Consider the following 25,652-nt stretch of genomic DNA (forward strand, 5'->3'; position numbering starts at 1 on the left):
AAGAAAATTTCTTTTTTTAAGAAATGATATAAATACATTCATCTCCTACCCATATCATTTTCAAATCTATCATTAAATTTATAAGACTCACACTGAATCCTGCAAATTCAATAATAGATTTAAAATTTGGTTGTATAAAAATGTGTAAAGATTTATGTGTACAATTTCTCTTTGTTTTTTGATTGGAATGACCACGCCACATAAGGTTTGAGGATGTGGGTGAGGGGGTGATGTAAATATACCCGCTATCCGCATTTGCATAAACGGATAATTTTTTTTGTTAATCACATCTGCACGTGCAGATAATGAATGCAGGCTATATATACTTTTAGATAATTCTAACTTTTTATTTTTTATTTTTCTTGTTAGTTTTAAAAATATTTGATTTTCATCTTTTTTGTTCATCCATTGTTCATCTTGGTATAAAAGATGTGCAAATCAACTATTAAATTTATATTTTTTTTGTTCACCCATGTAATTTTTTATTTTATTATTATTTTAATTTTAAAATCCCAAGGGTTTGAAAAAAAGAATAACTCTACCCTGAAAGGAACCGAGAAGAGAGACGGGGAAATTGCGTGCATACCCTGCAACAATAATAGTAGAAAAAAAAAATTAGGAGATGCAGTAGATGAAGAAACAAGCAAGCATTGGGATTCCAATACATAATTTTGGAGGTTGACATGCATTAAATTTCATAGGTCATAATTGGAGTAGGTATAGATAGGTAATGGATGATACACTGAAAGTTATAGCTCTGCTATACAAGTTGAGAGGCAAATTCTGCGGCCCATTGCCTAGTAAAGGCTGCAGTTAAACAAGTCATAAATTAGATTTGGTTGAAAGAAATTATCAATTTTATGTGTGATATTGTTTTGTTAGAGAAATCAGCTATGGTTTCTTGATTAATGAATGAAATCCGAATATTTGTTTATAAGAAAAAAATAAAAGAGACAAACAACAACAAGGCCCACAATGAATCGAAGGCTCTAGACTAGGGGTTGGCAAAACGGGTTGACGTGTCGAGTTCAAGACGACTCGATTGAACAAACAACCCAAACCCGACACGATTAGCTTGATACACGAAACTCGAACACGACACGTGTATAAGCCTTGTAATACACGACACGCTTGACTCATTTAGCTAACCAGTCGTGTCGGGTTGATACGACCCGAATGACCCAATTCTTTTTTCTGTTTTAGGTATGAACGAGATATGCTGTTGCTATATTCCCAAATCTAGAAGACTAGAAACACCCATTTTCCCATAAGCCAGATCAAAGACATTACATTAAAATCTTGGGAAACAAACAAAAACAGATAAAATCGACTCAAATTTTCGTTCATCCATTAATTTTATTTGTACTTTCTTGTGTTTTCTCGGGAACCAAACAGAAATTTCAGTGATTTTTGTGTGTGTGTGTGTGTGAGAGAGAGAGAGAAAGAGAGAGAGAGAGAGAGAGAGAGAGATGGAATCATAGAGGAGAAGAGAAGAAAGACGGCTATTTTGGGAAGAACTTAAATAATTGACAAAACTTAGGGTTACTTAGGCAGCAGCCGTGTAGTGTTTTCTTCTTTCTTTATTTTTTTTTTTTTCCCTAAACGTGTTAATGTGTCAACCCATGAGTTGACTCGTTTGACATAATTGTAACCAGGTCATGACCCCAACCCTATTATCATAAACCTGAATCTTTTTTTTTTTTTTTTTTGAACAAAGTAGACGTGCCTTCATTGAAAATAAAAATGATCCCAAAATTGGAATCTAGGGATATAAACGATCCCTATTTACAGCATACACAAGAAAATCTGGAACATCTTCCAGCCACGCCATGTCTAAAAATTTGGCCGAAGCCTCTTTTGCTAGGACATGGGCTACATTATTAGAATTCCTCCCTATATGAGCTACCTTAACATACCTCAGACCTTTAAGCTCTGAAAGAATGTCATCCACAAACAAACCAGCTGCCGACAAATCTGTCTTCCTAGCATTAACATCATTGACCACTTGTTTGGGATCCCCTTCTAGAATTACTTCAAAAAAACCACATTCTTTACAAAACAACACCACTTCAAGGGCAGCCATAGTTTCAGCTAGTTTCGGAGAGCCTATAACCTTCTTGGTGATTGCCCTTGCCCCCATAAAATTTCCACTATGATCCCGGGCCACAATCCCAATACCAACATATCTATCTTTCATGTTTAAATAAGCATCCCAGTTAACTTTTATAATACCATTCGGGGGTGGTTGCCAATTGGTTAAAGCTACATGAGGCTCTGTAACTTCTCGAATGTGTCCCCCATGTTCCTCCTGAAGATGTACTCTACAATAATCACTATAAGCGTCAGATGCTTCCTTATAAACAACTTGTGGAGGGGTGAATAAATTTTCAAAAATAAATTTATTTCTTCGCAGCCAAATACGTCTTGCAATAGTGGCCAATAACCCCACATCCTCCTTAGAAAACCTGTCCATACTATATTCCATAAATTGCATGAAATTGTCCCCCATAAAATAAGATTTTTGAAACAGAATAGAACCTCCTCCCCAAACATCTTGGGCTGCCGGACAGTTCCAAATAACATGCAAAGTAGTTTCTACCTCTCTTCTACAGCATGGGCAAATGTTATCTTCCACAATTTTCCTCAAAGCTAGATTGCACCTAGTAGGGAGTAAATTATTACAAGCACGCCATAAAAATATCTTGACTTGATTTTGCACCGGTAGGCTCCAAATACAAGACCAAACTCTTTGGCCGGACGCTGCCCTTGATGTGCTACCGTGGCTACGTGCTTGGATTTCCATGCCCATATGATAGGCGCTTCTAACTGTGAACAACCCATCAGTAGTACCAAGCCATGTCAATCTGTCCGGAGGGTAGGAAGGGCTAAGAGGGATAGATGCAATGACTTCCGCTTCATCTTGGTGGAAAATATCCTTAATGAAGTTACAATTCCACCCTCCCAATCTAGGGTCAATAAGCCTTGAGACCGTAGCAGTATCCGGAAGCACCCGGATTGGAGACATCACTGAAAAAGAAGTGGGGGTAGGCAGCCACCTGTCTTTCCAAATATTGACACTCTTACCATCCCCTATTCTCCACAATAAACCTTCTTGCAACAGATCTCTACTGGAAGTTAAACTTCTCCACACAAAAGAGGGACGAGCTCCCACCTCCGCCTCCATGAACGAGCCATTTTTAAAATACTTGGCCTTTAGAACTGTGGCAAAAAGGGAATCAGGATTCTGCAAAATCCTCCACCCTTGCTTCGCAAGCAAGGCTTTGTTGAACATCAAAAGATCCCTGAATCCTAGTCCTCCCATCATTTTAGATCTGCCCATCCTTTCCCAACTCATCCAATGCACATTGGACTCCTTAGCCATATGCCCCCACCAAAACCGCTGCATCATACCCTGCAACTCTTTACATAATGACACTGGCAGAAGGAAGACACTCATGCTGTATGTAGGGATCGCTTGTACAACAGCTTTAAGAAGAATTTCTTTCCCTGCCTGTGATAGGAATTTTACCTTCCAGTTGTTAAGCCTTTGTTGGACTTTGTCTTTAATGGAGTTGAAGGATTGTAATTTTGATTTTCCAATGTACGATGGCAACCCGAGATACTTGTCTATCCTCTGTGCTTCTGTAAACCCGGATAGGTTAAGGATTTCGGCCTTCTTCTCAGTACTTGTATTACGGCTAAAAAGTATAGATGTCTTTTGAAGATTAAGTTTCTGACCGGAACCCGCTTCATAGATCCCTAAAATCTTCATAAGCCGCCTCCATTCCACCGAGTTTGCTTTGCAGAAGAGCAAGCTGTCATCTGCAAAAAACAAGTGACTGACTCTTGGTCCCCGTGGTGAAGTAGGCACTCCTGTAATGACACCAGTTTCAGCAGCATGGGAAATCAAAGAGCTTAAAGCTTCAGCACACAACAGAAAGAGATAAGGGGAAATGGGATCCCCTTGTCTAATTCCCTTAGTAGGTGTGATAGAACCCACTGAATTGCCATTAACCACAACTGAATAGGTCACCGATTTGACACAAGCCATCACCAAATTAATCCACCGATCATCAAACCCGAGCCTCCTCATCACAGTCTCCAAAAAGGCCCATTCCACTCGATCGTATGCTTTGCTCATGTCTAACTTCAGCCCCATAAAACCAACCTTGCTCCACAGCCGATTTTGCATGGTATGCAATATCTCATACGCTATAATAACATTATCCGTTATCAACCTGCACGCTAGAAAAGCACTCTGTGAAGAGGATATAATTCCTGGCAACACTCCTTTAAACCGGTTAGCCAAGACTTTAGAAATTAGTTTATAAATGACATTACATAAGCTAATAGGTCTAAAATCTGTGACACTTTGAGGGGAAGAAATCTTCGGAATCAATACAATATTAGTCATATTAATCTTCGGATCTAACACACCAGTATCAAAAAAAGACATGATAGCATTGCAAACCTCCCCATGAATGGTGCTCCAATTCTTCTGGAAAAAACTTGCTGTGAAGCCATCAGGTCCCGGGGCCTTAAGGGCTGCCATTTGGCTAAGAGCTATGCCAATCTCGTCTGGAGTGAAATCAACCAGCAGCTGATTGTTCATGGCTGCTGTGACTTTCGGTTGGATAGCATTCGAGCTGGCTTCTACCTCCAAATCAGACCCTGCTGTGAACAATTCTGTAAAATAATTAATAAAAGCCCCTTCAATCTCAGAATGTTCAATAAACAGCTGCCCCTCTTGATCAAGGATCTTTTCTATACGATGGCTTTTAAATTTCTGATTTGCACTTGCATGGAAAAACTTTGTATTACGATCACCAAATTGCAACTAATTTTCTTTCGCCCGTTGTTTCCACTTCATCTCCTCTTGTTCAAGGAGAGAATGAATAGCATCCTTCAATTGGAGCTCTTGTTCTTCCTCAATCAGTGGTTGCAATTGAAGGGCTTGGAGTTCCTGCTCTTTGGCTTGTATCTGGCCCTCAAGCTTCCCACCTTCTTTTCGAACCCAACGTTGCATAATTCGTTGATAGCCCTTAAGATTATTCCGAACATAAACCTGAATCTTATAACTTCGTGTCATATTGAATTTTCGGGTCGTATAAAAATTGTCAACCTTATTCTAGACAAGGTAGTAAGAGATTGGATAAAGTTAATATCCAAATTAAAATCCAATCAAAATGAGAATAGAATCCTTTTCATTTTAAATGAAATGGATATTGTATTTTATAATCGGAATTTAAAGTTGATGCATAATTTTACATAATTTAAAGTTTTTAAAAGACGTGTTAACATTAATTTCATATGCATCATTAAATAAACTAACTTTAAATCTTAACTATGAAATAAATTATCTCAATTGTATTCCAATTCCAAGAAGGAGATGGGACAAAGTAAATCCAAATGAAAATTGTCGGAAGGGATAGCTCAATCGGCTAAATACCACGCTTCATGAAGCGAAAATTACTAGTTTAAATTCACTTTCCCTTCTAATGTGGGTACGTAAAAAAAAAAAAAAAAATCCAAATAAAAATCCAATCAAATGGAATTGCGGGTTTTAGTTGGTCAAAGTCGGCTTAAATTCTGACTTTAATTTGGTTCCCCGAGCCATGCCGTATTCAAGTCCCCATTAATAAGAAAATAAGGGCCAATAAGGTGCATTTACTGTATCAGCCGAAAAATAGCAGTGTACCAAGTCTGGTCTGGTTCCGTGAAATCCGATGCCCGAGGTTTGTAGAATGACTTAGAGAGTTAGAGATGTGTTATTTGTAAATATCTTGTAGATATTTTTAAATATGTCTTATATGTATGAGTCACATATTAAATGTGCGTATAAATTATCATTTACCTCCTTATGATCCTTTTCCAATCCTCTTATTTTTAAAAATTACTATTAAAGAGTTAAAAAAAAAAACCTACCATTAAATATGTGTGGTTGATGCATATCTTACACATAACCCCCACCGATCCTATGGTTATTTTAAAAAGTGAGACAATATGAGAAAGACTAGAGAAAGAACATAATATGTCTATTTCAAGATTTTGAATTTCGCGTGTAAACTGGACTTGGTTCATACAATCATAAACTTTTGTATTATTTATTGTATAATGAATTAAAATATTAATTAAATGATTAAATTTATTAAATTTTATTAATTTAAATTTTTAAAATAAATAGTAATTTAACATGATATCGCATCGCATGATTTACTTTAAATAGAAGAAGTATAAATTAAGAGAAATGATTGTTGTACAACTCCAACAACTTTTTTTTTTTTTTTTAAACTAACCATTAGATCTGTTTTTCTACATGTGGGTTCTAAATATTCAAGGAAAATGTTAGATTTACAACACCAATACAACAACTGTACAACAATCCCTCACATGAGGGTGGGTCCCACATACTGGGGCTCACCCTCATGTGAGGGGTTGTTGTACAGTTGTTGTATTGGTGTTGTACAAGAATCAAATCCCAATATTCAATGGTTGATTTTTAAAAAAATTGTTAGAGTTGTACAAAAGTTGTACAAAAGTTATAAACGTATGATATCTCATAAATTAAATAACACACTATGCTAACGTACATGACATTATTAATCTACCCTTATATTTCAGCCATTAAATAATACTACATACTCAATTTTAAAAGAAAGAACAAAAAAAAAAAGAGTTTAATACTAAGTAGTATACCCCCATCTTGCTGGACTAATGTGACTGTGTCCATTTTTCTTTAATTATTTATTTAAATAAAGGTTGATCTACGGGTTGAGAACTATACCATATTGGCCAAATGGAATGGGAGTGCAATATAGATGTAATATGTAGCATTATTCATTAACCCTTGTTAAAAAAGAAAAAAGAAAAAAGAAAAAAAAATCGTAAATCTATAATGTCATATCAACGTATTGAAATAGTGATGTGGGTCGGTATGTAGTATTTTTACTAATTAAATTAAATTAATATATATATATATATATATTCTATCAGTTTAATTAAAATATTTGGAAAAGTGGTGAATTAAAACGTTGGATAATCATGGAAGTTTCAGTATTCAATATAAAATATTGCATTACATTTTAACAATTTTTTTTTTCCTGAATACAACTTTTAAACGTATAGACGTGCAGATTGTTACAAGAATGCTTTCGCAAACACGTAACATGATAGTTTTTGGTTTGTAGACGAAATTTAGACCTTTAAAGTCGTTGAAGGGACCTTAGACCTTTTTTCAAATACTAGGCTTGAGATTAATTTTCTGCTTAATTGCTTTATTATCCATCAACAACTCTTTAAATAGAGATTACAACTTGACTTCTAATTGAAAGATAATACTAAGAGATAACTCCCCTAGTTGATCTCACGATCATCCTTCTACTAACCAAGATACCAATAAACTCCTAATGAAATAATAAAACATAAGTTTAATACTCACGGAGATATACTCGACGTGGATAACATTCAAAATAAACTCTAATAGCCTAGAAATAACTATAATAGGTTATTACTAATTTAAGACTCCTATTCTTATAACACAGATTGTGAGAAATCATGGTATTAGGATCATCTATAATTATTTGTAGCATTTAAAATAATTTATGCATGTAATTGTGAGAGATCATTTATGAAATCTACTTGACCAAATAAAAGAGATATAATAAGTTTACAACTTCTTTAAAACTCTTGTATAACTCCAACAATATTTATTTATTTATTTAAATCAACCATTGGATATGTAGAACCCACGTGTAGGAAAATAGATTCAGTGGTTAGCTTGAAAAAAAGTTGTTTGAGTTATATAAAATTAAAGTTGTGTCAAGAGTTGTACAGCAATCATTTCTCAAAATAAAAAGTCTATTCAACCACTTATCCGATCAGGTGTGTCTATATATAAATGTTATCTCACAATCACCTAATTTGCCCGAATTTTTTAAAATTTGGACAAATAATTGTAGAATATTCATATCTGAAATCATGAGCACATTTACAGGAAAAAAGAAAGAAATAAAGAAAGTGGAATGCTTGGCTCTCTCTCCTTCACAATATGAACGGCTAGCTATTTATTTTAGTCATCTAAAAACTGCCACCAAATGTAGAAGCATTGCCGACGTTCATGACAGCTGAACCAGAACCAGTCGCTGAAGTGTTAACCCCGTCTTCGACCACCTTCAACTGCGCACCATCATCCATCCTCTTCTCCCCAGACGCCGTTGCATTGTCATACGACAAATGCAACCCGAAAAACAAATAGTAAACCAACATAATTCCAGTCCATATCCCGAACCTTATGAACGACGCTTTATCTATCGATCCAAGAAGAAATATATTGATCGCAATCGAAGTTGATGGAAGCCATGGAACCAATGGCACTCCCCAAAGTTCTGGATTTCTTGCATGTGGAACCAAAACCCAAAGCCCAACGGTTCCAATCACCCAAATTGGCACAGTTATTGTGTACCCGATCCAACCATCACTTAATCCCCAATATGCAGCAGTTCCAATGGAAGAACCAATTATAAGCCAGAGACACACAATGAGCTTGTCGTCACCCCGCTGACATAGTAGCGTCGCACAAGAAGCGCAGCAGCCACAAGCATGAAGATAAACAGTGTGGAGACTGAGAGGATGACGACTGTGGCGTTGATGGGTGTCCCTGTTCTGACGTCCACTTTGGCAAACCACCCGGGAATCATGTGGGTACGCGCTATGTGTGTGAGATATCCGTCGTAATATGAATTATGTGATTAAATTCATATTTCCTTATAAAATTAGGCTCCGTTTATTTTGACATAAAATATTTTCAATTGAATATTCTTTTAGCTGGACGTTGATTTCAACTATAAAGATTTTTTGGCATTTGGTTCGAAGGAAAATCAGGGACAACTAGTGACCTCTAACGGCGACTTCTGATGGGGGATTCTGATGCCTCTGGTGGCAGATTCCGGCGAACTCCATAAACGGTTGGCAACCTTTGGCAAAGGCAGAGAGTGGACTGCAAGAGGGTGTGTGTGCAGGAAGGAGAAGCTCAAATTTAAAAAATGTTGTACAATTTTATGAAAGGGAAACAAATTTTTACGAAAATGAAACAAATTTTTATAGCATTACTCTTTGTAATATTATAGCAGAATATTACAAAGAGTAATGTTATACCATATTATCTTCTTTTTGTCCTCCCAAATTTGATGTGGCTTTTAAAATCATCATTGGATCAAAATCTAATAGTGATTTATAATAAATTTAATGATTATTTTAAGAGCCACATCAATTTTGGGAGAGTAAGGGGCCCAAAATCATAAAGTAAAGGCAAGAAAAGAATGGAATTTATATAGGAAAAAAAAAAAAAAAAAAACAAGAGCTTTTAGCCTAGGAAGAAAAAGATTGACAATGAAAGAAAAAATGACTGCATATGGGGATAAATAAAAATAATAATAAAGAAATAGAAATAGAAATTTAAAGAAATGCATACCTTTGAAGGAAGTCAGCAAGAACAAGGTGAGAAGAGCATGATAAAAAACAGCTTTTTGGATATAGACTTGGCAATTTTTGACGCGATTCGTAAACTCGACACGAACACGATACGAAAATAAAGGGTTTGAGTTTGGGTAATAATCAGGTTAACCCGATTATTATACGGTTATAATCATGCATAGCGGATCAACCCGCGGGTTGACCCACTAACATGATTATAATCCTTTTTTTTTTTTAATTAAAAAAAAAAAAGAAAAGAAACAAACCTAGCAAAAAGTTAGAAACCCTAGCCGCACCAGCATCTTTTTAAGCATGTATTTTGCCCTTCCCTTCAACCCTAGCTGCAGACGATCGGAATTATGAGGTTGGGGCGTTCGTCTCCCTTTAGTGGAGTGTGGGGTTTTTGCTGGGTCTTTGGGAAGGATTCCTTCTACGACGGCCAAGCACAGACATGGCAGATGAGCTTTCAATTTTGTGTGGAAATATGCACTTGGCCAGTGAAGAAACCACAGAAATTCTAGGGTGTGCTACCCGCGAGGTCATAAGTTCGAAACTTCCAGGTGCTACATTCCTCTTGGGGCCAACCACCCGGGCGAAGCCCGCGACTCAATGTCTTATACCTGCTGTGGCGCAGAGTATGGGCCAGGGATTAGTCTGTGGATCCTAGCTGGGCCTCTAGAATCACTCGTACTAGCTCAAGGACTGTTTCGGCGGACCGAGGGCTTAGTCGACGTGATGTATGCCTGGCTAAAGGTGATGCGGGATACCTTAATCAAAAAAAAAAAAAAAAAAAAAAAAAAAAAAAAAAAAACCACTGGAATTGCCATTAAGACGACGATAGTGGAGGTGACTGAGACGAAGAGTCTAAGACGATCCTTCATCCTTCTTCTTTGGACGATTTCGGACTTCGGAGTCTCGGACAAACTTCTTGCCTTCTTCAGTTCTTCTTCTTCACAATGGGTTACCAGGGTCATGTTCGGGTAACTCGGTTGATATATGAGTCGTGTTCGAGTTTAAGAATTCAACCCGATTAATAATCGGATCAGATTTGTGTTGGACCTGATTGTGTAATCGGGTCGGTCGGATCAACACGAATCCGACCCATGAACTCGAATTGTCAAGCCTATTTGAATGCGGATGTGATAAGGGAAAACAAGTTTCAAATGAAATAGTTCATGTCAAAGAAAAGAAATAATATAAATATATGTCGTAGACATTTTATTTTTAAATTTATAATTGGATGACACGTACATTGAGTTTGTGTGAATTCCGCAAAATAAATGATAAATTTAAAATTTAATTATATAGAGATATATAAATGATGCATGGTTATAATTTCTAGTCAAAAAACGAAAGGAAGACATATCAAGGGTTTTTATTTTATTTTTTTGAAGTATCGGGTGGTTAGTATCCCAGTGTTGGATTTTTATACTATCTTAGTTTCTAGGTCTCAGTGGTTAATTTTAAGGGATAATTGCACCGTTGGTCCCTGTGGTATACCATAATTATTTTTCACTCCCTATGGTTTAAAAAGTTTATGGGTGGTCTTCGTGGTATGCAACAATTACAAATTGATCCCTGCCGTCAAATTTTGTTAAAATTTTTAACAGATTCTGTCAAATGTCACGCCAGCGACATGTGTCACCAATAAGATGGTGACAAGTGTCCATCTTAATAAAAAAATATAAATTTATTAAAAAATAAATAAAAATACTTATTTAAAAAAAAAATCAAAAAAAAAAAAGAAAGCTCAAAGGGGTGGCCCAGCCACCCTTTTGAACTTTCTCTTCTTCTTTTTTTTTTTCTTTTTTTTTTTTTGAATTTCATTTTTTTTTAAAAAAAAAAATAAGTATTTTTATTTATTTTTTAATAAATTTATATTTTTTATTACAATGGACACGTATCGCCATCTTATTGGCGACACGTGTCGCTGACGTGGAATTTGACGGAATTTGTTAAAAATTTTAACAGAATTTGACGCCAGGGATCGATATGTAATTATTGCATACTACGAGGACCTCCCATGAACTTTTTAAACCATAGGGAGTAAAAAATAATTATGGCATACCACAGGGACCAACGGTGCAATTATCCCTAATTTTAATGCAGTCCTTGGGACTTGTGAGATAGGTTGGATGTATCTATTTATGCCATCTTTTTTTTTTCTTCCTGAAATACCATTTAATCGTTTTCTTTTATTTCTTTTAAAAAATAAAAAAATAAAAAAGTTGACAGCTTAACAACCAATTGCTGAATTGCCAATACCTACATAAAGTATAAACATGCATAATTGCAAGTTTTTACCCGATTATTATTTTATTTTATTTACATGGCAATATCAATCCATCCTTTTTCTATTTATTTTTTTAATCAGAGTTGATATAACAGCTAATTAGCACTGTCAGTCTGTCACGTCAACGGGAGATCAATCCATCCTTCTTCTACTTATTTTTTAATCAGAGTTGATATAACAGCTAATTAGCACTGTCAGTCTGTCACGTCAAAGTCCCGTTAACGAAAGGTAAGAGCAATCCAGAGGCAACATGGATTTGGCTATGGGAATAACTTCAGTTCGGACTTGGCAGAAACCAAGCCCTTTTTGCCCTCTAATAGAAAACATATACATCAGCATATTACACCAAATGAAAATATGTCAAACACACACAAGCAAAACCTCCCTTTCTCAAATCAATCAACAAGCAAAGCTCCAAAGCCTCCAATTACTGTTTAGTCTGCAAAGCTCCTGCCGGACCGTCCCTGCCTCGCCGGAAGTCAGTTCTCCGGCAACTAGTCGACGACCCATAACCGAACGTCGCCTCTTGCTCCTCTGGAGATTGGATCCTCTCTCTCCTCCTGCTCCTCCGGCGATCAGATCCTCTGTCTGTTCGTCTCTCTCTCTCTCTCTCTCTCTCTCTCTCTCTCTCTCTCTCTCTCTCTCTCTCTCTCTCTCTCTCTCTCTCTGTTTCACTCTCTCCCCCGATCTCCCCCTCTCGAACCCAGTCAGCGCATCTCCGGCGTTTTCAGCTCCGATTGGCGCCAACCCCGCTCCACAGGAACTGCCGGACCGTCCTTGCCTCGCAGGAAGTCGGTTCTGGCCACTGAAAATCGCACCTCTAGCCACCGGTCAACGACCCATAACCGGACCTGCTCCTCTGGCGCTGGCCCACCGTCAATCGGATCCTCTCGCTCTCCGACAGCATCTCTCTCTGTTTCACTCTCTCCCCTGATCTCACTCTCCTGATCTCCCCTCTCTCGAACCCACTCTCTCCCTCTGCCTCACCGTGTCCCGGTGAAAGGAAAGAAAAAGAACAGAAGAAGAAAGAACAAAGAGAAGCGATTCACTGCATCAGGAGCATTTCAGTTTTTTGGTTTTAATTTTTTTAGCTGACGTGTCGATTGGTTATTGGTGGGCAAAAAATCCATGTTTTCTGCCATTACCGGACAGAATGGGCTCTCTTCGGCTATTGAAGGAAGGGGGAGAGCACTCATGTCTCTAGGGCTAAGAATTTAAGAATGAAACGACAGAACGGATTTCGTTGCTCATCCGAAAATAATCAATGAAGAAGAAGGATTGCTAAAGTTAACAAGATTCTTTTATTTACACTTTTTTTTTTTTTTCTGTGAGTAATTTACACTAATTTTATTTGTGAATCGTGATCTTTATTTCTTTCGCTAGAAATCTTGACAATTTGGTTAATAGTACGTACAAATATTTTTGGAATGTTGTTGGGTTCCAATCAAATGTGTCCATTATTCAAAAGGTTGCTTTAATTAAGATAGACAACCTAGTTACGTAGGAATAATTTTTATTTTTTTATTATTTTATTATTTTATCTTTTAAAAAATAATGTGACTTTAAAATTATCATTAAACTTGTGAAGGGTAATTCTAAAAATAAGGTGACTTTTAAAATCGCTATTTGATTAAAATTCAATAGTGACCAATTACAAGCTAATTTTAATTTTGAAAGCCACCTCATTTTTTAAGGGATACAAGAGTGATAGAAGATGAACTTTTACCATTACTCGCTTGTGATTGATCACTATTGAATTTTGATCAAGTTGTGATTTTAAAAATTATATCATTCTTGAAGGGACTAAAAAAAAAAAAAAAAAAAACACTTAAGAGTGACTTCTATAATTACTCAGTTACTTAGACCCATTTGTTTTCAACCGAATTTTGGACACTGCTAGTAGAAACTGTGGAAATATATAATCCTGGAGATTTCTTGTAAAATAAAATAAAATTAACGGTCTAAATTTATTTCATTTCTCTGTCTTTCACATCTCTCCTTCCTTTCTACCTCTCTCTTTTTGCTGTCTTTTTACTCCTCTTGTTTTTTTTTTTTTTTTTTTTTTTTTTTAATTCTTAAATTTTGAGTTTATTTTAATTTTATTTATTTGAAGTTCAGGAGGGATTTTGATATGCGGAATTCATTAACAGGTGTGACACTTATATACATAATGTGACCACTTTTTTTTTTTTTTTTTTTTTTTCTTCTTCTTCTTTTTTTTTTTTTTTGGGTCTCTCTTCTTATAAAACTCCAAATTTCTTAAAAATCGAAAGAGAAAATTAAAAAAAAAAAAATGAAATTACAAAAAAAGAAGGAAACTTCACTTAATTATTGTGAACTTTCATTAGATTTGCAATTACTTTCATAAACTTAAAAAACTTACAATTTAGTGTATCCGTTTTTCATTTTTTTAATTTTAACAATCTGATAGGATTTTTCGTTAAATTTGGTCAAATAGTAGATTGCATCAAATTGAGAATGTGTCAATTGAGATCTTGCTAACTCAGCTATTCATGCTTTAACCAGAGAAGCCATTAAGAGTGTCATAGATAGAATTTGAATGGAAGAAAGTCTAAATTGTATTTATGGTAATGTAATCAAATTGCTTGTGTTTGATTATTGTTTTATTAATAAAGTATGCTAATTGTTAAGAGAAATGATTGGCAGCCACCCCCACATACCACTCCTCACCACCTCTCTTAAGTGGCTTGTATTTTTAATTATTTTTTGAGAAATCATCCATAGTGGTGAGGAGTGGTATGTGGGGATGGTTGCCAATCATTTCTCAATTGTTAAACCCTAAACAAGTATTTTCATGAAATTGTACGTTCAAACCCATGTAGATGAGTCTCACCAACTCCATGCTTCTCCATTTTCAACCAAAACCAAACCGACACAACTCTCACATATCATCACCGCCATGGAACCTAACGTACCTACATTTAAGGATTTAGAATTTCGCGGAATAAACTCTTAAAATATAATGATTATTCTTATGAAATAGTCATTACTTTGTTTGGTATGGTTTATTTTTTTGAATAATTAATCGGCCTTTTATGAAGAGGAAAATGATAGAAATAGCAATTCTTAAAAGAATAAATTACATTTTCTGGAAAAAACTACTCATTATTTTCTAGTTTTTTTTTTTAAAAAAAAAAAATTATTTGTTTTTATAATTTGAGTTTTTTTTTAGAAGAAAAAAATAATAATAATATGGAGTTTTTTTAGTAATTTTAATTTGATTTCAATTAAAGTATATGTATTGTCATTAAACTACGAAACTAAGGAGTAGTAATCGTTATTCTATTCCACTCTCATTTATTTTCAGTAATAAATTATTTCATTTTCTAATGAAATATTTCATTCCCCAAAAAGAAATAAGGCCTTAATTACCAAACAATGACCTTGTTTGGTAAGAGTGTGAGTTGGAGGTAGTAGTAAGAAGTGATACATGTGATATAAAATAAAATAAAATAAAACTTGTATAGAAAAAAAGAAAAAAAATTGTATTATTTTGAAATTTTTTTATTTAAATAATAATAAAAAATTATTGATGTGATATAAAGTCAGAATGTTTTGAAATTGATTGTTTTTGAAAAAAGTGAAGTGATGAAGAAAGAATTTTCTCCCTATTGCCAAACAAGCCCAATATGGGGTACTTATTTAGAACCTTTTTCATGTGATAAGAAGATTCTAGAAGCTGTTCTTAACCAACTAAGCAAGATGGATAGCAATATTCCAAATATAAAAAGGCTTTGGAGAAGGAGGTTCGGAGATAAATGTTCATTCAGATCAAATAAAATTCAAATTTAGAACGTAATTAATAAATTCAATTTCAATTGGAACAAAGATTAAAAAATTGTATTTGTTATGACATTCATTCCCAAAGAAACCAAGAAGTCCTTTAACTTCTCTTCCACTCCTTTTCAGAATTACACAAGCATTATCCTTATAAATTCAGAAACTTCAACATGAACTGGTCAATTTGGTTTGCACAGAGGCACCTATTATCTGGGATATTTCCACTAATCCCCTGAAAAATGTAAATTCTTACAATCTGACCCTGCAGAATAAAAGAAATGAAAATATGCACACAAATGATCTTTCAAGTCTTCTGCAATAAAAGGGCTTTGAAGTAGTGTACAGGTATGTTGAAATATGTAGGGAATGGGAAAAATAGCGTAAGCAAGAGAGATAAAAGAATATAGGAAATTACGAATAGTCGGTATAAGTAAGACACTTACGTCCATCACTATAAATAAATAATGGGCTAGAAAACTAAAAAAGGGCCGACAATGGACTAAAAATCTGAGAAGGTAGATGAATTAATTTGTTTTTTTGAGCTGTATGCAGGTAGACATGCTGATGCCAAAATCTATGGGTAACAAATGCAAAGGGAAATATATATAAAAATGTACATGACACTCTAAGCCAGCTTTCAAGTCTTCTGCCTCTCTTTTCCTTATGCAATCAATCATGAATTGCAGGAAGGTTTTCCTCTACATTATACAAAGTACATAGTATCTACATAGATTAAGCACAATTAACGGTTAGAAGAAACCACACAAGTCAACATAGTAGCCGTTATTTACATACACTAAGGATGCGTTTGGGATTGCGATTTCGTAGACAATAAGTGCGATTTTAAACCAATTCTCAGAACATAAATAATTTGGAAACTGCATTTTTAAAAATTGCGATTTGAAAACGTAAAAAATCTGTTTTTTCAAATCCCAGGTAAAATGATACTTTTTTGAAAACGCAGAATTTTAAAGGTTAATTTGCGATTTTAAAGGCTAAACTGCGATTTTGCCAAACATTTAATTGCGTTTTTAAAAATCATTTTTTTTAAATCTTACATTTTAAAATCGTTAATTTAAATCGCACTTTTTAAAATCACAAAACCAGACAGATTGTAAAAGGTTTTGGATTCGTAACGACACTGCCAAAAACCCGTTACACCCGGGCCACATTATTAATAGTTTCCCCTCTTGCCCCTCCTCTGTTTATCTTACTTGGGCCTTTTAGTACGGAATTGATTTTCTGTTCACCTAGAGAGTGAGAGAGCAAGAGTGCAGGGTCCATGTTTCAAATAACTGAATAGTGCTCCACATGAAGAAAAAAAAAGCTATAGATCTATGGACGGTTGACATAAATTTAATTTTGTATAAGTGTGAGATGAAATTTTACTTGTATAAAAAAAATAATTATTTAATTAATTTAAGTTATCAAAGAAAAAAGGTAGTGAACAAAGTTATAGTATATTAAATTTAGTTCAACTACAGAATAATTTCGTGAAGGTAATATGTAATAAATAAGTACGTTATATGGATTAATTTATTAAATAAAAAATACATATTAAAGTGCAGTTACATTATTTTAGTGGAATCAATTGTGATTAATGGTGTCGTGTGATATTGTTACATACCTTTAGGTCCATCTTTGAGTTGATTTAAATTGACTATATGATTTGGGTCTTAGTTATGCATTTATTTATTTAAACTGTTTTATTTGATAAAACATGGGCAAATGAATTTAATTCCTAAGTAGCTTAATACTTAGAGATGATTTGGCTTATGAATTAATTTTCTAAGGGCTTAAGCCATTAAAGAGCTTTGAACTCTTAAAATTTATTTCAATGGGCTTAAGAGGAGTTAAAGGAGCATTAGACCTTAAGGATAAAACTCAAGCCCATACTTAAGAGTGTATAGTTGTAACGACCCGCTTTTTACAAAAAAGCGTAAGTGAAAATTTCAATTTTCACGTGTCATTATGACGTCATCAGAGTTAAATAATTGGCAGCGGAATATATTTTTTTCCTTTAAAAACTTAGGAAACATAACATGTCAGACCTGACTGAATTACCTCATTATATTAAAATACGATCCATGTGTTTTAATATAATAAATACACGTAAAACAATAACATATATGCCACACGCAACACTTAATAATACTTCAACATTGTTCTTAACTAATACAAATTAACACATAAATATCATATATTAAAAGTCTTAGCCTTAAACATAAATACTAATAATTGCATCATTCCTTCCATCCTGCAAAAACTCGTATGTGATTGTGGTCCTGCAAAAACTCGTATGTGATTGTGGTTACCACCACAATCCCATACTGTAAGAACAATAAGTCAACTGCATCCCATAATATAATGACATATTGATACATTTAACAATACACAATACTATGTAATGATAGAATCATATGCATAGTCTTATTAACATCTTCTTTCTCTCTGTCTACGCCCCTCTTTCCTTCTCGCTCCCTCATTTTCACGCAGTTCATATGATGTTTGCGTTTTATTGTCCGTAAGTTGGTTGAACTATGGCAATAAGAGTGAAAATTTTGTATAATTTGTAATTGAAAAAATTTACTCTTTGTTGATCATTGAAATGGGATTGCAAATGGAAATGTGAACGGAAAAATTTTTGCAACTCTTGGGAGCATCCTGAAATGCACAAAAAAATCTTATTGTCTTAGTGAAATTTGATTCTACTGCATGGTTCACTTTAAAGTTTCTTTTCTGTTTCCTTTTATTTCATCTATTTATATGTTTTATCTTTTTCCTTTTCTTTCTCTTTGAAATAATTAAAAAAGAGAGTTCTAAATATTAAATGAAAAGATGATTAGTGGGTGTCCCAAAAAGTCATACTTGACACTCTTAGCTTGCAAGCAAGCGCGTTACGAGTCAAGAGTCAAGTGGTACCTTTCCGTAAATTACCCCCAAACCTAGTGGCATTTCTGCCCCCACAGTCACTTATAATCCCAAGCCTGCCTACGTTCTTCTCCCTCTACCCCCAAACAGAACCAAACAGCCCCACCTCTCCAAAAATGGAATCCGCAAATTTATACTGTTTTCTTGTGATATGTCAATCTTGATTTCATTGTCTGAGACCACCGCCAGCTGGGTTCGTCCCGCTTCAGTAGGAGTACCGCGACTAGATTGGCGAGTGCTTGCTCGCTGGTGGGGACGCAGGATTGGAAGAATTGGAGGAGTTCGTGATGGACTCGGACGAGAAGGGCAACGACGACGAGCATGAAGATAAACAGCGTGGAGATAGAGAGTAGGTTGGAGAGAATACCAAGGCTTGTGAAGAAGCCAATGACCGCCTTGGCGACGAGCATGACTATTGTGGCATTCACGGGTGTCCCAGTTCTCTCATTCACATGGGCGAGCCATGGCGGCAACATGTGGGTTCCCCAGCTGCCGTCTTGCTAATTTGCATGTGTTTTCCTTCATCTGAGCTATTGCTTCATGGAGAAGAATCAAACGTTGATGGTCGTCTAAATATGGTTCCTGTCGGAAGTATTTATCGAATTCTGGAACCCCAATTGCTCTTCTGATCCCCCGTGAATAATCGGCGTCGGGATCGAACATTTTTCTCACCTCCTCCACCAACCCATTTTCGACCATTTGATCGACCCGGTTCGACACGAATGACCGGAGCATAGGCATTGATACATCCATCCAAATAAAGCAACATTCATACTTCGACCGGAACATGTAATCGTCGTCGTCGATCAACGCCTCAATGTACAAATTGGAGCCGCCGACGATGAGTGGGAGGCGGTCTCTTCCGATAATTGACTCGACAGCGAGCGACGCCGCGTCGCAGAAGTCCGAGAAATCTGCATTGGGATTAAGTATCCCGAGCAAATGGTGTGGCACGCCGCGTTGCTCTTCCTCGGTGACTTTATTGGTGACTATGGGAAGTCCCTAGTACACTTGCATTTTGTTGGAGTTTATGATTTCCGCCGGAAAACTGGCCCAGATAAATGGACAGCCTTGACTTCCCCGTTCCGGTTGCCCCCATTAAAATGACAACTTTTTCTTTGTGTCTACGTGGATTGAAGACAACATTATTCATGTTCAGCTTACCAGATGGAAAATCTAGCAATGGTACGCCAGTTTTCCGGCGGAAATCATAAATTCCGACAAAATGCAAGTGTATGAGGGACTTCCCATAGTCATCAATAAAGTCACCGAGGAAGAGCAACGCGGCGTGCCACACCATTTGCTCGGGGTACTTAATCCCAATGCAGATTTCACGGCGACAGACTTCTGCGACGCGGCGTCTCTCGCCGTCGAGTCAATTATCGGAAGAGACTGCCTCCCGCTCATTGTCGGCGGCTCCAATTCGTACATTGAGGAGTTGATCGACGACGACGATTACATGTTCCGGTCGAAGTATAAATGTTGCTTTATTTGGGTGGATGTATCAATATGCCTGTGCTCCGGTCATTCGTGTCGAACCAGGTCGTTAGCATTTTGTCCACATTTTCAAATCAAACTAAATTCATCCCCTGCGTTTGCCAGACACATTTGTTTCCAAAAAAAATTTCACCCACAATTTTCAGCTCCTCCCTCTCCTCTCTCTCCTTCCTCCCCGCAGTGAACGTCGCGACCTCTCTCCCTCCTCTCTGCAGATCAACCATCCCTTAGTTTGACTGCAAATCGTGGACGCAGAACACCGTACGACCCAGGTATACGATTCTCCGTACACCGCCGGACGACCCACCACCACCACCACGACCAACGAACGACCCCTTCGTGAACGGAAAGCACCCCAGGCCTACGAAAAGCTCCGAACCGGACGAGCCACCCGAATTCTTTCCCTCCCCCCTCTCCCACCAAGCAGCACCGGCCACCACCAAGTAGTGTAGCCGCTGCCAGTGCCTCCGCCCACCGGTCTGTGTTTCTTTTGATTCTTTGTTTTTTTTTTTTTGGGTTCACTCATCTGGGTTTTGCTTGGATTTGTTGGTTTTGGTGCTTGATTTTGGTTGTGTATTCAATCGGCCATTTTTTTTTGGATACCCATAAGATCTATAGCTCCCTTTAGCATACACATTGAAATTTCTGATTAATTTTTGTTTTCTATACTCTTGAATTTTTATCCCTTTATGATAGGGGTTTAGACCAAGATTCTTATTGTTGGGTCAAAACATGGATTCACCGGCAAAAAACTGTAGGAAATTTCTCTTGACCAAGATTCTTATTGGGCTTTGAACTGTTATCGTATTATTAGTTATTTAGTTAAAGCTTTATATATAGAGTTAGTCTAATGGTTTACAATATTACATGGATTTCGGTATGATACATTTGTATGAAAAATCTGATTTTTGACATCTACTCGATAATCATTTTCTACAAAAGAGGAAAGGAAAACATCTATTGTTTGTTTGAGATTGCCTAATTCATGCTTCACTGTGTTACATGGTCACTTTAATTTGATAGAATTAACCCATCTTAAGGTCTCAAATTTACATACCAATTTTATCTTTCACACTCTAGCTCTCTCATCCTAACTAAATGCATCTTTATTAGGTCAATGGTAGAAATCAAATCATGGTTTTCCTTGCTATAGTCATGGCTACAATATTGTATATTGGCTTGCATTCCATTATTTGACTTTGATGGTTTAATTATTTGCCATGAATATAAGCGGGGGTATAATTAAGTAATGTGGCAACTTTAGTACTTGGTGTTATTTAGGTAAAAGATGCCCTGGTACATAAAATTTTGTGCTGCTTCATGTAGATATCCAAACATCGCACAAGAAGTTCTTATTAGAGTTACTTAAAATAGGCCTGTTATTTCCAATAGGTTATTGCTACTGGGATCACTACTTGGTTGGTGGACAAAGCTGGGCCCAGGCTGCTTTTTATTGTGTGTCAGGACAATTTTTCTATTTTTTTTTTCCTCTTAAAATGTTTATTTGTATACATACGTATTGAACAAAATCATGTTTGAATTGAGTCTTAGTGCTTTCTCTTTCATCTTGTTCTCATTCACCTTTACTAGGGCATTGTATCAGAAGATTCTCATTTATATTCCATGTTTGTTATGTATAGTTTGAACTCTTGTTTTAATTGATTTCCAAGTTTGACCAACTTTCCATACAGTTAGCGATGTCATGCTCTCTAGGAAGAGCTACTCCTTGGCTAATAGTGTCAGAGGTATTCAACATTACCTGTATTTTAACAACATTAGGAAGAGATTTTTTTTTTTTTTCATGTCTGGTGGATAAGGTCGGTCTAAAAACAACTTTAAAAACTCACTTCATTGTTGGAATCATACCACCTACTCAATACGGAACTCAAAATTATTGTTTTCCATATGGATATTGTTTCCTTTAGTGGTAGAGAAACCTGGAAAGTGAAGGAGACGGTGACCCTTCGGGATCATATTGGGACAGAGTCTTAAATGCTCCTTGTGAAGGACTAAATTTAGCTTAATCTTGTTTAAGAATATTTTGTATATGTTGGCAATCAGATGCTTAACCATTGGTGTGAGTTTGATAGAGCTTTTATGTTTGTTGATCATTAACTACTAAATTATGGGTATGAGTTTTGGCATGGGGTTAAATTGGTAGTTGGGTTTTGCTTTAAGCCACGAGATCACAAAACCATCACCATATAGGCATTGGGTGAAGTTCATATTTTCATCTCTTAGTGTGACTGACAAACTGTTTATTTTTTAACTAGTCTCAGTGCTCTTTATGTTCGGAGAGTTATGTTGCTTGATATAGCATTTAGCTATGTCATATAAGTTGTTTTCTTTTATATGATTTTTTTCCTTCATGATGTTGATGCAGGATAAAGTCTCATATCCAGTGGAACATGTAAGTTCTTCACTGGCAACGTACAAGTTCTCCCTATGATGTGATTTAGACTAGATCAAGAAGCCAAAAGATATAGTTGGTATAAACAATTTTTTTGATTGGTTTAGTTGGGTGTTAGTGGGAGAGGATTTTTTTTATAGTGCTAATAGTTTTGACATTTTAGAGTAATGCTGATAGCTTGATATTTATTATAGAATGTTGCCTTATTTCAAGCTTATGGGCTTTTGGTATATTTTTTTGTTCACTTTTAGTCTACAGTCGAATGTGCATTGTATACATTGTTCACTTTTATGCAACTTCAAATCAGTGCATGGAGGTATGCACTAATTTAAAAGGTGCATAATAGTGTGCATATTTTCTTTACATTTGAACACAAATGTAGGGCACTAAACATCCAATTCCAATTACAAAACAAATGAACTCCATTACTTGAGTATCAACTTTCAAGTATTATACAACTTCCAATACAGAGTTCACTAACACCAAAAAGTTTGCAACAACAAATCAAAATGATGGATGACCATTTTGTCAGTGCATCAAATAATTGATTAAATGTTTAACCAATTTGTGCATTTTAATGTACTGTATTCGTTGTATCCCATCTAAGAAAATGCTATTGAAACCTAAAATACAAGTACAGGAACTCCGAAGGTAGAACATTTGGCAACTTAATAGATAATATTCTTCCCATCCTATCACAATATTCAACATCACAACAAAGTACATGGAATCAATTTGTTCAGGTAGTTGCAACACCTTGGAAATCTACTAGTTGCAACAAAAATGGACAAGCTACTATTACATATGAAAATCTACATATTCACTTGTCTATACAAAAAAAAAAAATTGCCAAAACAACAAAATACATTGTAACTTTCATTCCTTTCATTCCACTTGTTCCATTTACCCTTCCAATAGCTTACGTGGCCATATATCCTACACAACATATTACTTGTTTATACAAACACAAAAAAATGCCAAAACAACAAAAATACATTGTAATTTGGGGTAATTACCTTTTCCCCCCCTGAACTACCAAAAAATGCGCGATGCCCCCATAAACTACCAACTCGACCAAAATAGAGCATTCAACTACCAAAGATAACCATTTTCCCCCCTTCCGTCAGTCACACGTCGTTTTACCCTCATTTTCTTCATCTTTTCCCCCTATGAACTACCACCATCTTCCTCTTTTCCCCCCATGAACTACCATCATCTTCCAACATGCCCCCATATAAAACAACACATGACCCGTTGACCGTTTGTTTTAACCCCTTTGACTGACGGAAGGGGGGAAAATGGTTGTCTTTGGTAGTTGAATGCTCTATTTTGGTCGAGTTGGTAGTTCATGGGGGCATTGCGCATTTTTTGGTAGTTCATGGGGGAAAAAGGTAATTACCCCTTGTAATTTTCATTCCTTCCATTCCACTTGTTCCATTTACCCTTCCAATAGCTCACATGGCCATATATCCTGCAAAATTGTGAGTAAGAGGCTATTATCATCATCATAATATGTGGAAGCAAATTATCATCATCATACTCATTCCCCAAGTCCATCTAAGAGTTATTATAAGAAAAAATTAAAATTAGATGCCAAACCTAAACAAAACCACAAGATGAAACAAAAGTGTATTATGCACAACCAAAATATAGTGAACAAAAGCAGCATTAGGAACACAAAGCAATTGACTGAATAATAAACAATAAATCCAAGTTAAAATTAGAATACTTTAATCAACCCAAATGAAAAATAAAAAATCATGATAAACAATAAATCCAAGGTAAAATGACCGATTAGATACACAATTAGATTATACAAAATAGAGTAAAAATCAAACATATCTGATTCATTTAAATACGAATACAAAAATGAACCAAATACAAAATTCAATTCTAGAAATTCAATGGACGAAAAACAAATACAGAAAATAGCCCAATAAATACAGTTTCAATTTTTTTACTTCTAACTAAAGAAAAAATAATGCTACTACCGAACCCACAAAATGGATTTAGAGAGTACAAAAAAATTAATAATAATTACACAAAACCCTAGATCACAAAACACCTAACAATTAACCACATTCCGTTGCCACTATTTCCTAATGGCTCAACTAGACGCGTCGGTCCTCTTAATTTCATACTACAAAACATCAATTTAACAAGCAATTCCAGTCCTCTTAATGATGTTGATATATGAAACAGATGCTGATATATGAAACAGATGCTGAATATTCTCTCTTTCTGGTAAAAAGATTACATAATTAATAGTTGTCTGTGTCCATCAAGGGTGATTCTGTTTCAGCCTTCATTTATACTTATTTAAAGCAGCAGTGGCCACAACTGCAAAAGACCATGGTAGAGAGAATGTGGTTCATAACAAATAATTTCATTTGCATTTCTCACAAATTACTAAGCTCTTTCTTTCGCATGTCTAAATATCTGTATGCTAAAATGTTATGGTATGATTTATTTCAGTTGATGATGTCCCTTTTGGTTGTTTTTGAACAGCTTGACCTATCTTAAGAACTAAGCCAGGACAGCTGAAAATGCCATCATGAATCAGACGCTGCATCATGGGTACTGCTCTCCAAGTGGGATGTTAAAGAACAAGAGCCAAGTCTCATGAGTTGACCGGTAGGAACTAAGAGAGGTTTACAACGTTTGTGAAAATATTCATGGATCTTTTGAGTTGAGTTTAGTCAAATGCATGGAAATATTCAGGGTGCACAACAGTCTTATATGAGAGAAAACGGGAACCAATTTTTCTTGGGATTGTGATTCTCAAGTTTGTAAATGAAGAGCAGCTCCAAGCCTCTAACTAGATCAGAGTGATGGCCGATTAGATACACAATTAGATTATACAAAATAGAGTACAATCAAATTCTAGAAATTCAGTGGACAGAAAACAAATACAGAAAATAGCCCAACAAATACAGTTTCAATTTTTTTACTTCTCAGTTTATACCAGACAAGCTGCAGTTCAAGTAGCTGATAAAATTCAAGAACAGAAACTTTCCTAAGAAACAAACAGAAAATCTCTGCAGGAAAATGGCGAAGGACCAAAACAAAAAGAAAGACTAGGAAACTTCGGAGTAAGAAACCAGAGGCTCTTACAAGGGGAAAATAGCAGGAAAAAAAAAACAGATCTAAAAGACCAAACAGGGAGATTTACCGGATGGTCGGCGGCGTCGGGTGGGCGTCGACATTGCTTCGTGGTGGCCAGATTTGAATGGTGGTGGCCGGAGCTGA

The 25,652-nt window shown here is 35.8% G+C and overlaps 1 protein-coding gene and 1 pseudogene across 1 annotated transcript; both read right to left on the reverse strand.

The window, feature by feature from the left end:
* Positions 1-8,076: 8,076 nt before the first annotated feature.
* On the reverse strand, positions 8,077-18,906 carry LOC133869117 (cationic amino acid transporter 1-like). Its single transcript, XM_062306083.1, has 2 exons — positions 18,715-18,906; positions 8,077-8,556 (listed from the first exon to the last, which is right to left on the reverse strand). The coding sequence occupies exons 1-2, from the start codon at positions 18,904-18,906 to the stop codon at positions 8,077-8,079; spliced, it is 672 nt and encodes a 223-aa protein (XP_062162067.1).
* Positions 18,907-18,940: 34 nt separating this feature from the next.
* On the reverse strand, positions 18,941-24,956 carry LOC133869118 (adenylate isopentenyltransferase 3, chloroplastic-like; annotated as a pseudogene).
* Positions 24,957-25,652: the final 696 nt, after the last annotated feature.

This window comes from Alnus glutinosa, chromosome 5 (genome assembly GCF_958979055.1).
Source record: "Alnus glutinosa chromosome 5, dhAlnGlut1.1, whole genome shotgun sequence".
Lineage (NCBI taxonomy): Eukaryota > Viridiplantae > Streptophyta > Magnoliopsida > Fagales > Betulaceae > Alnus > Alnus glutinosa.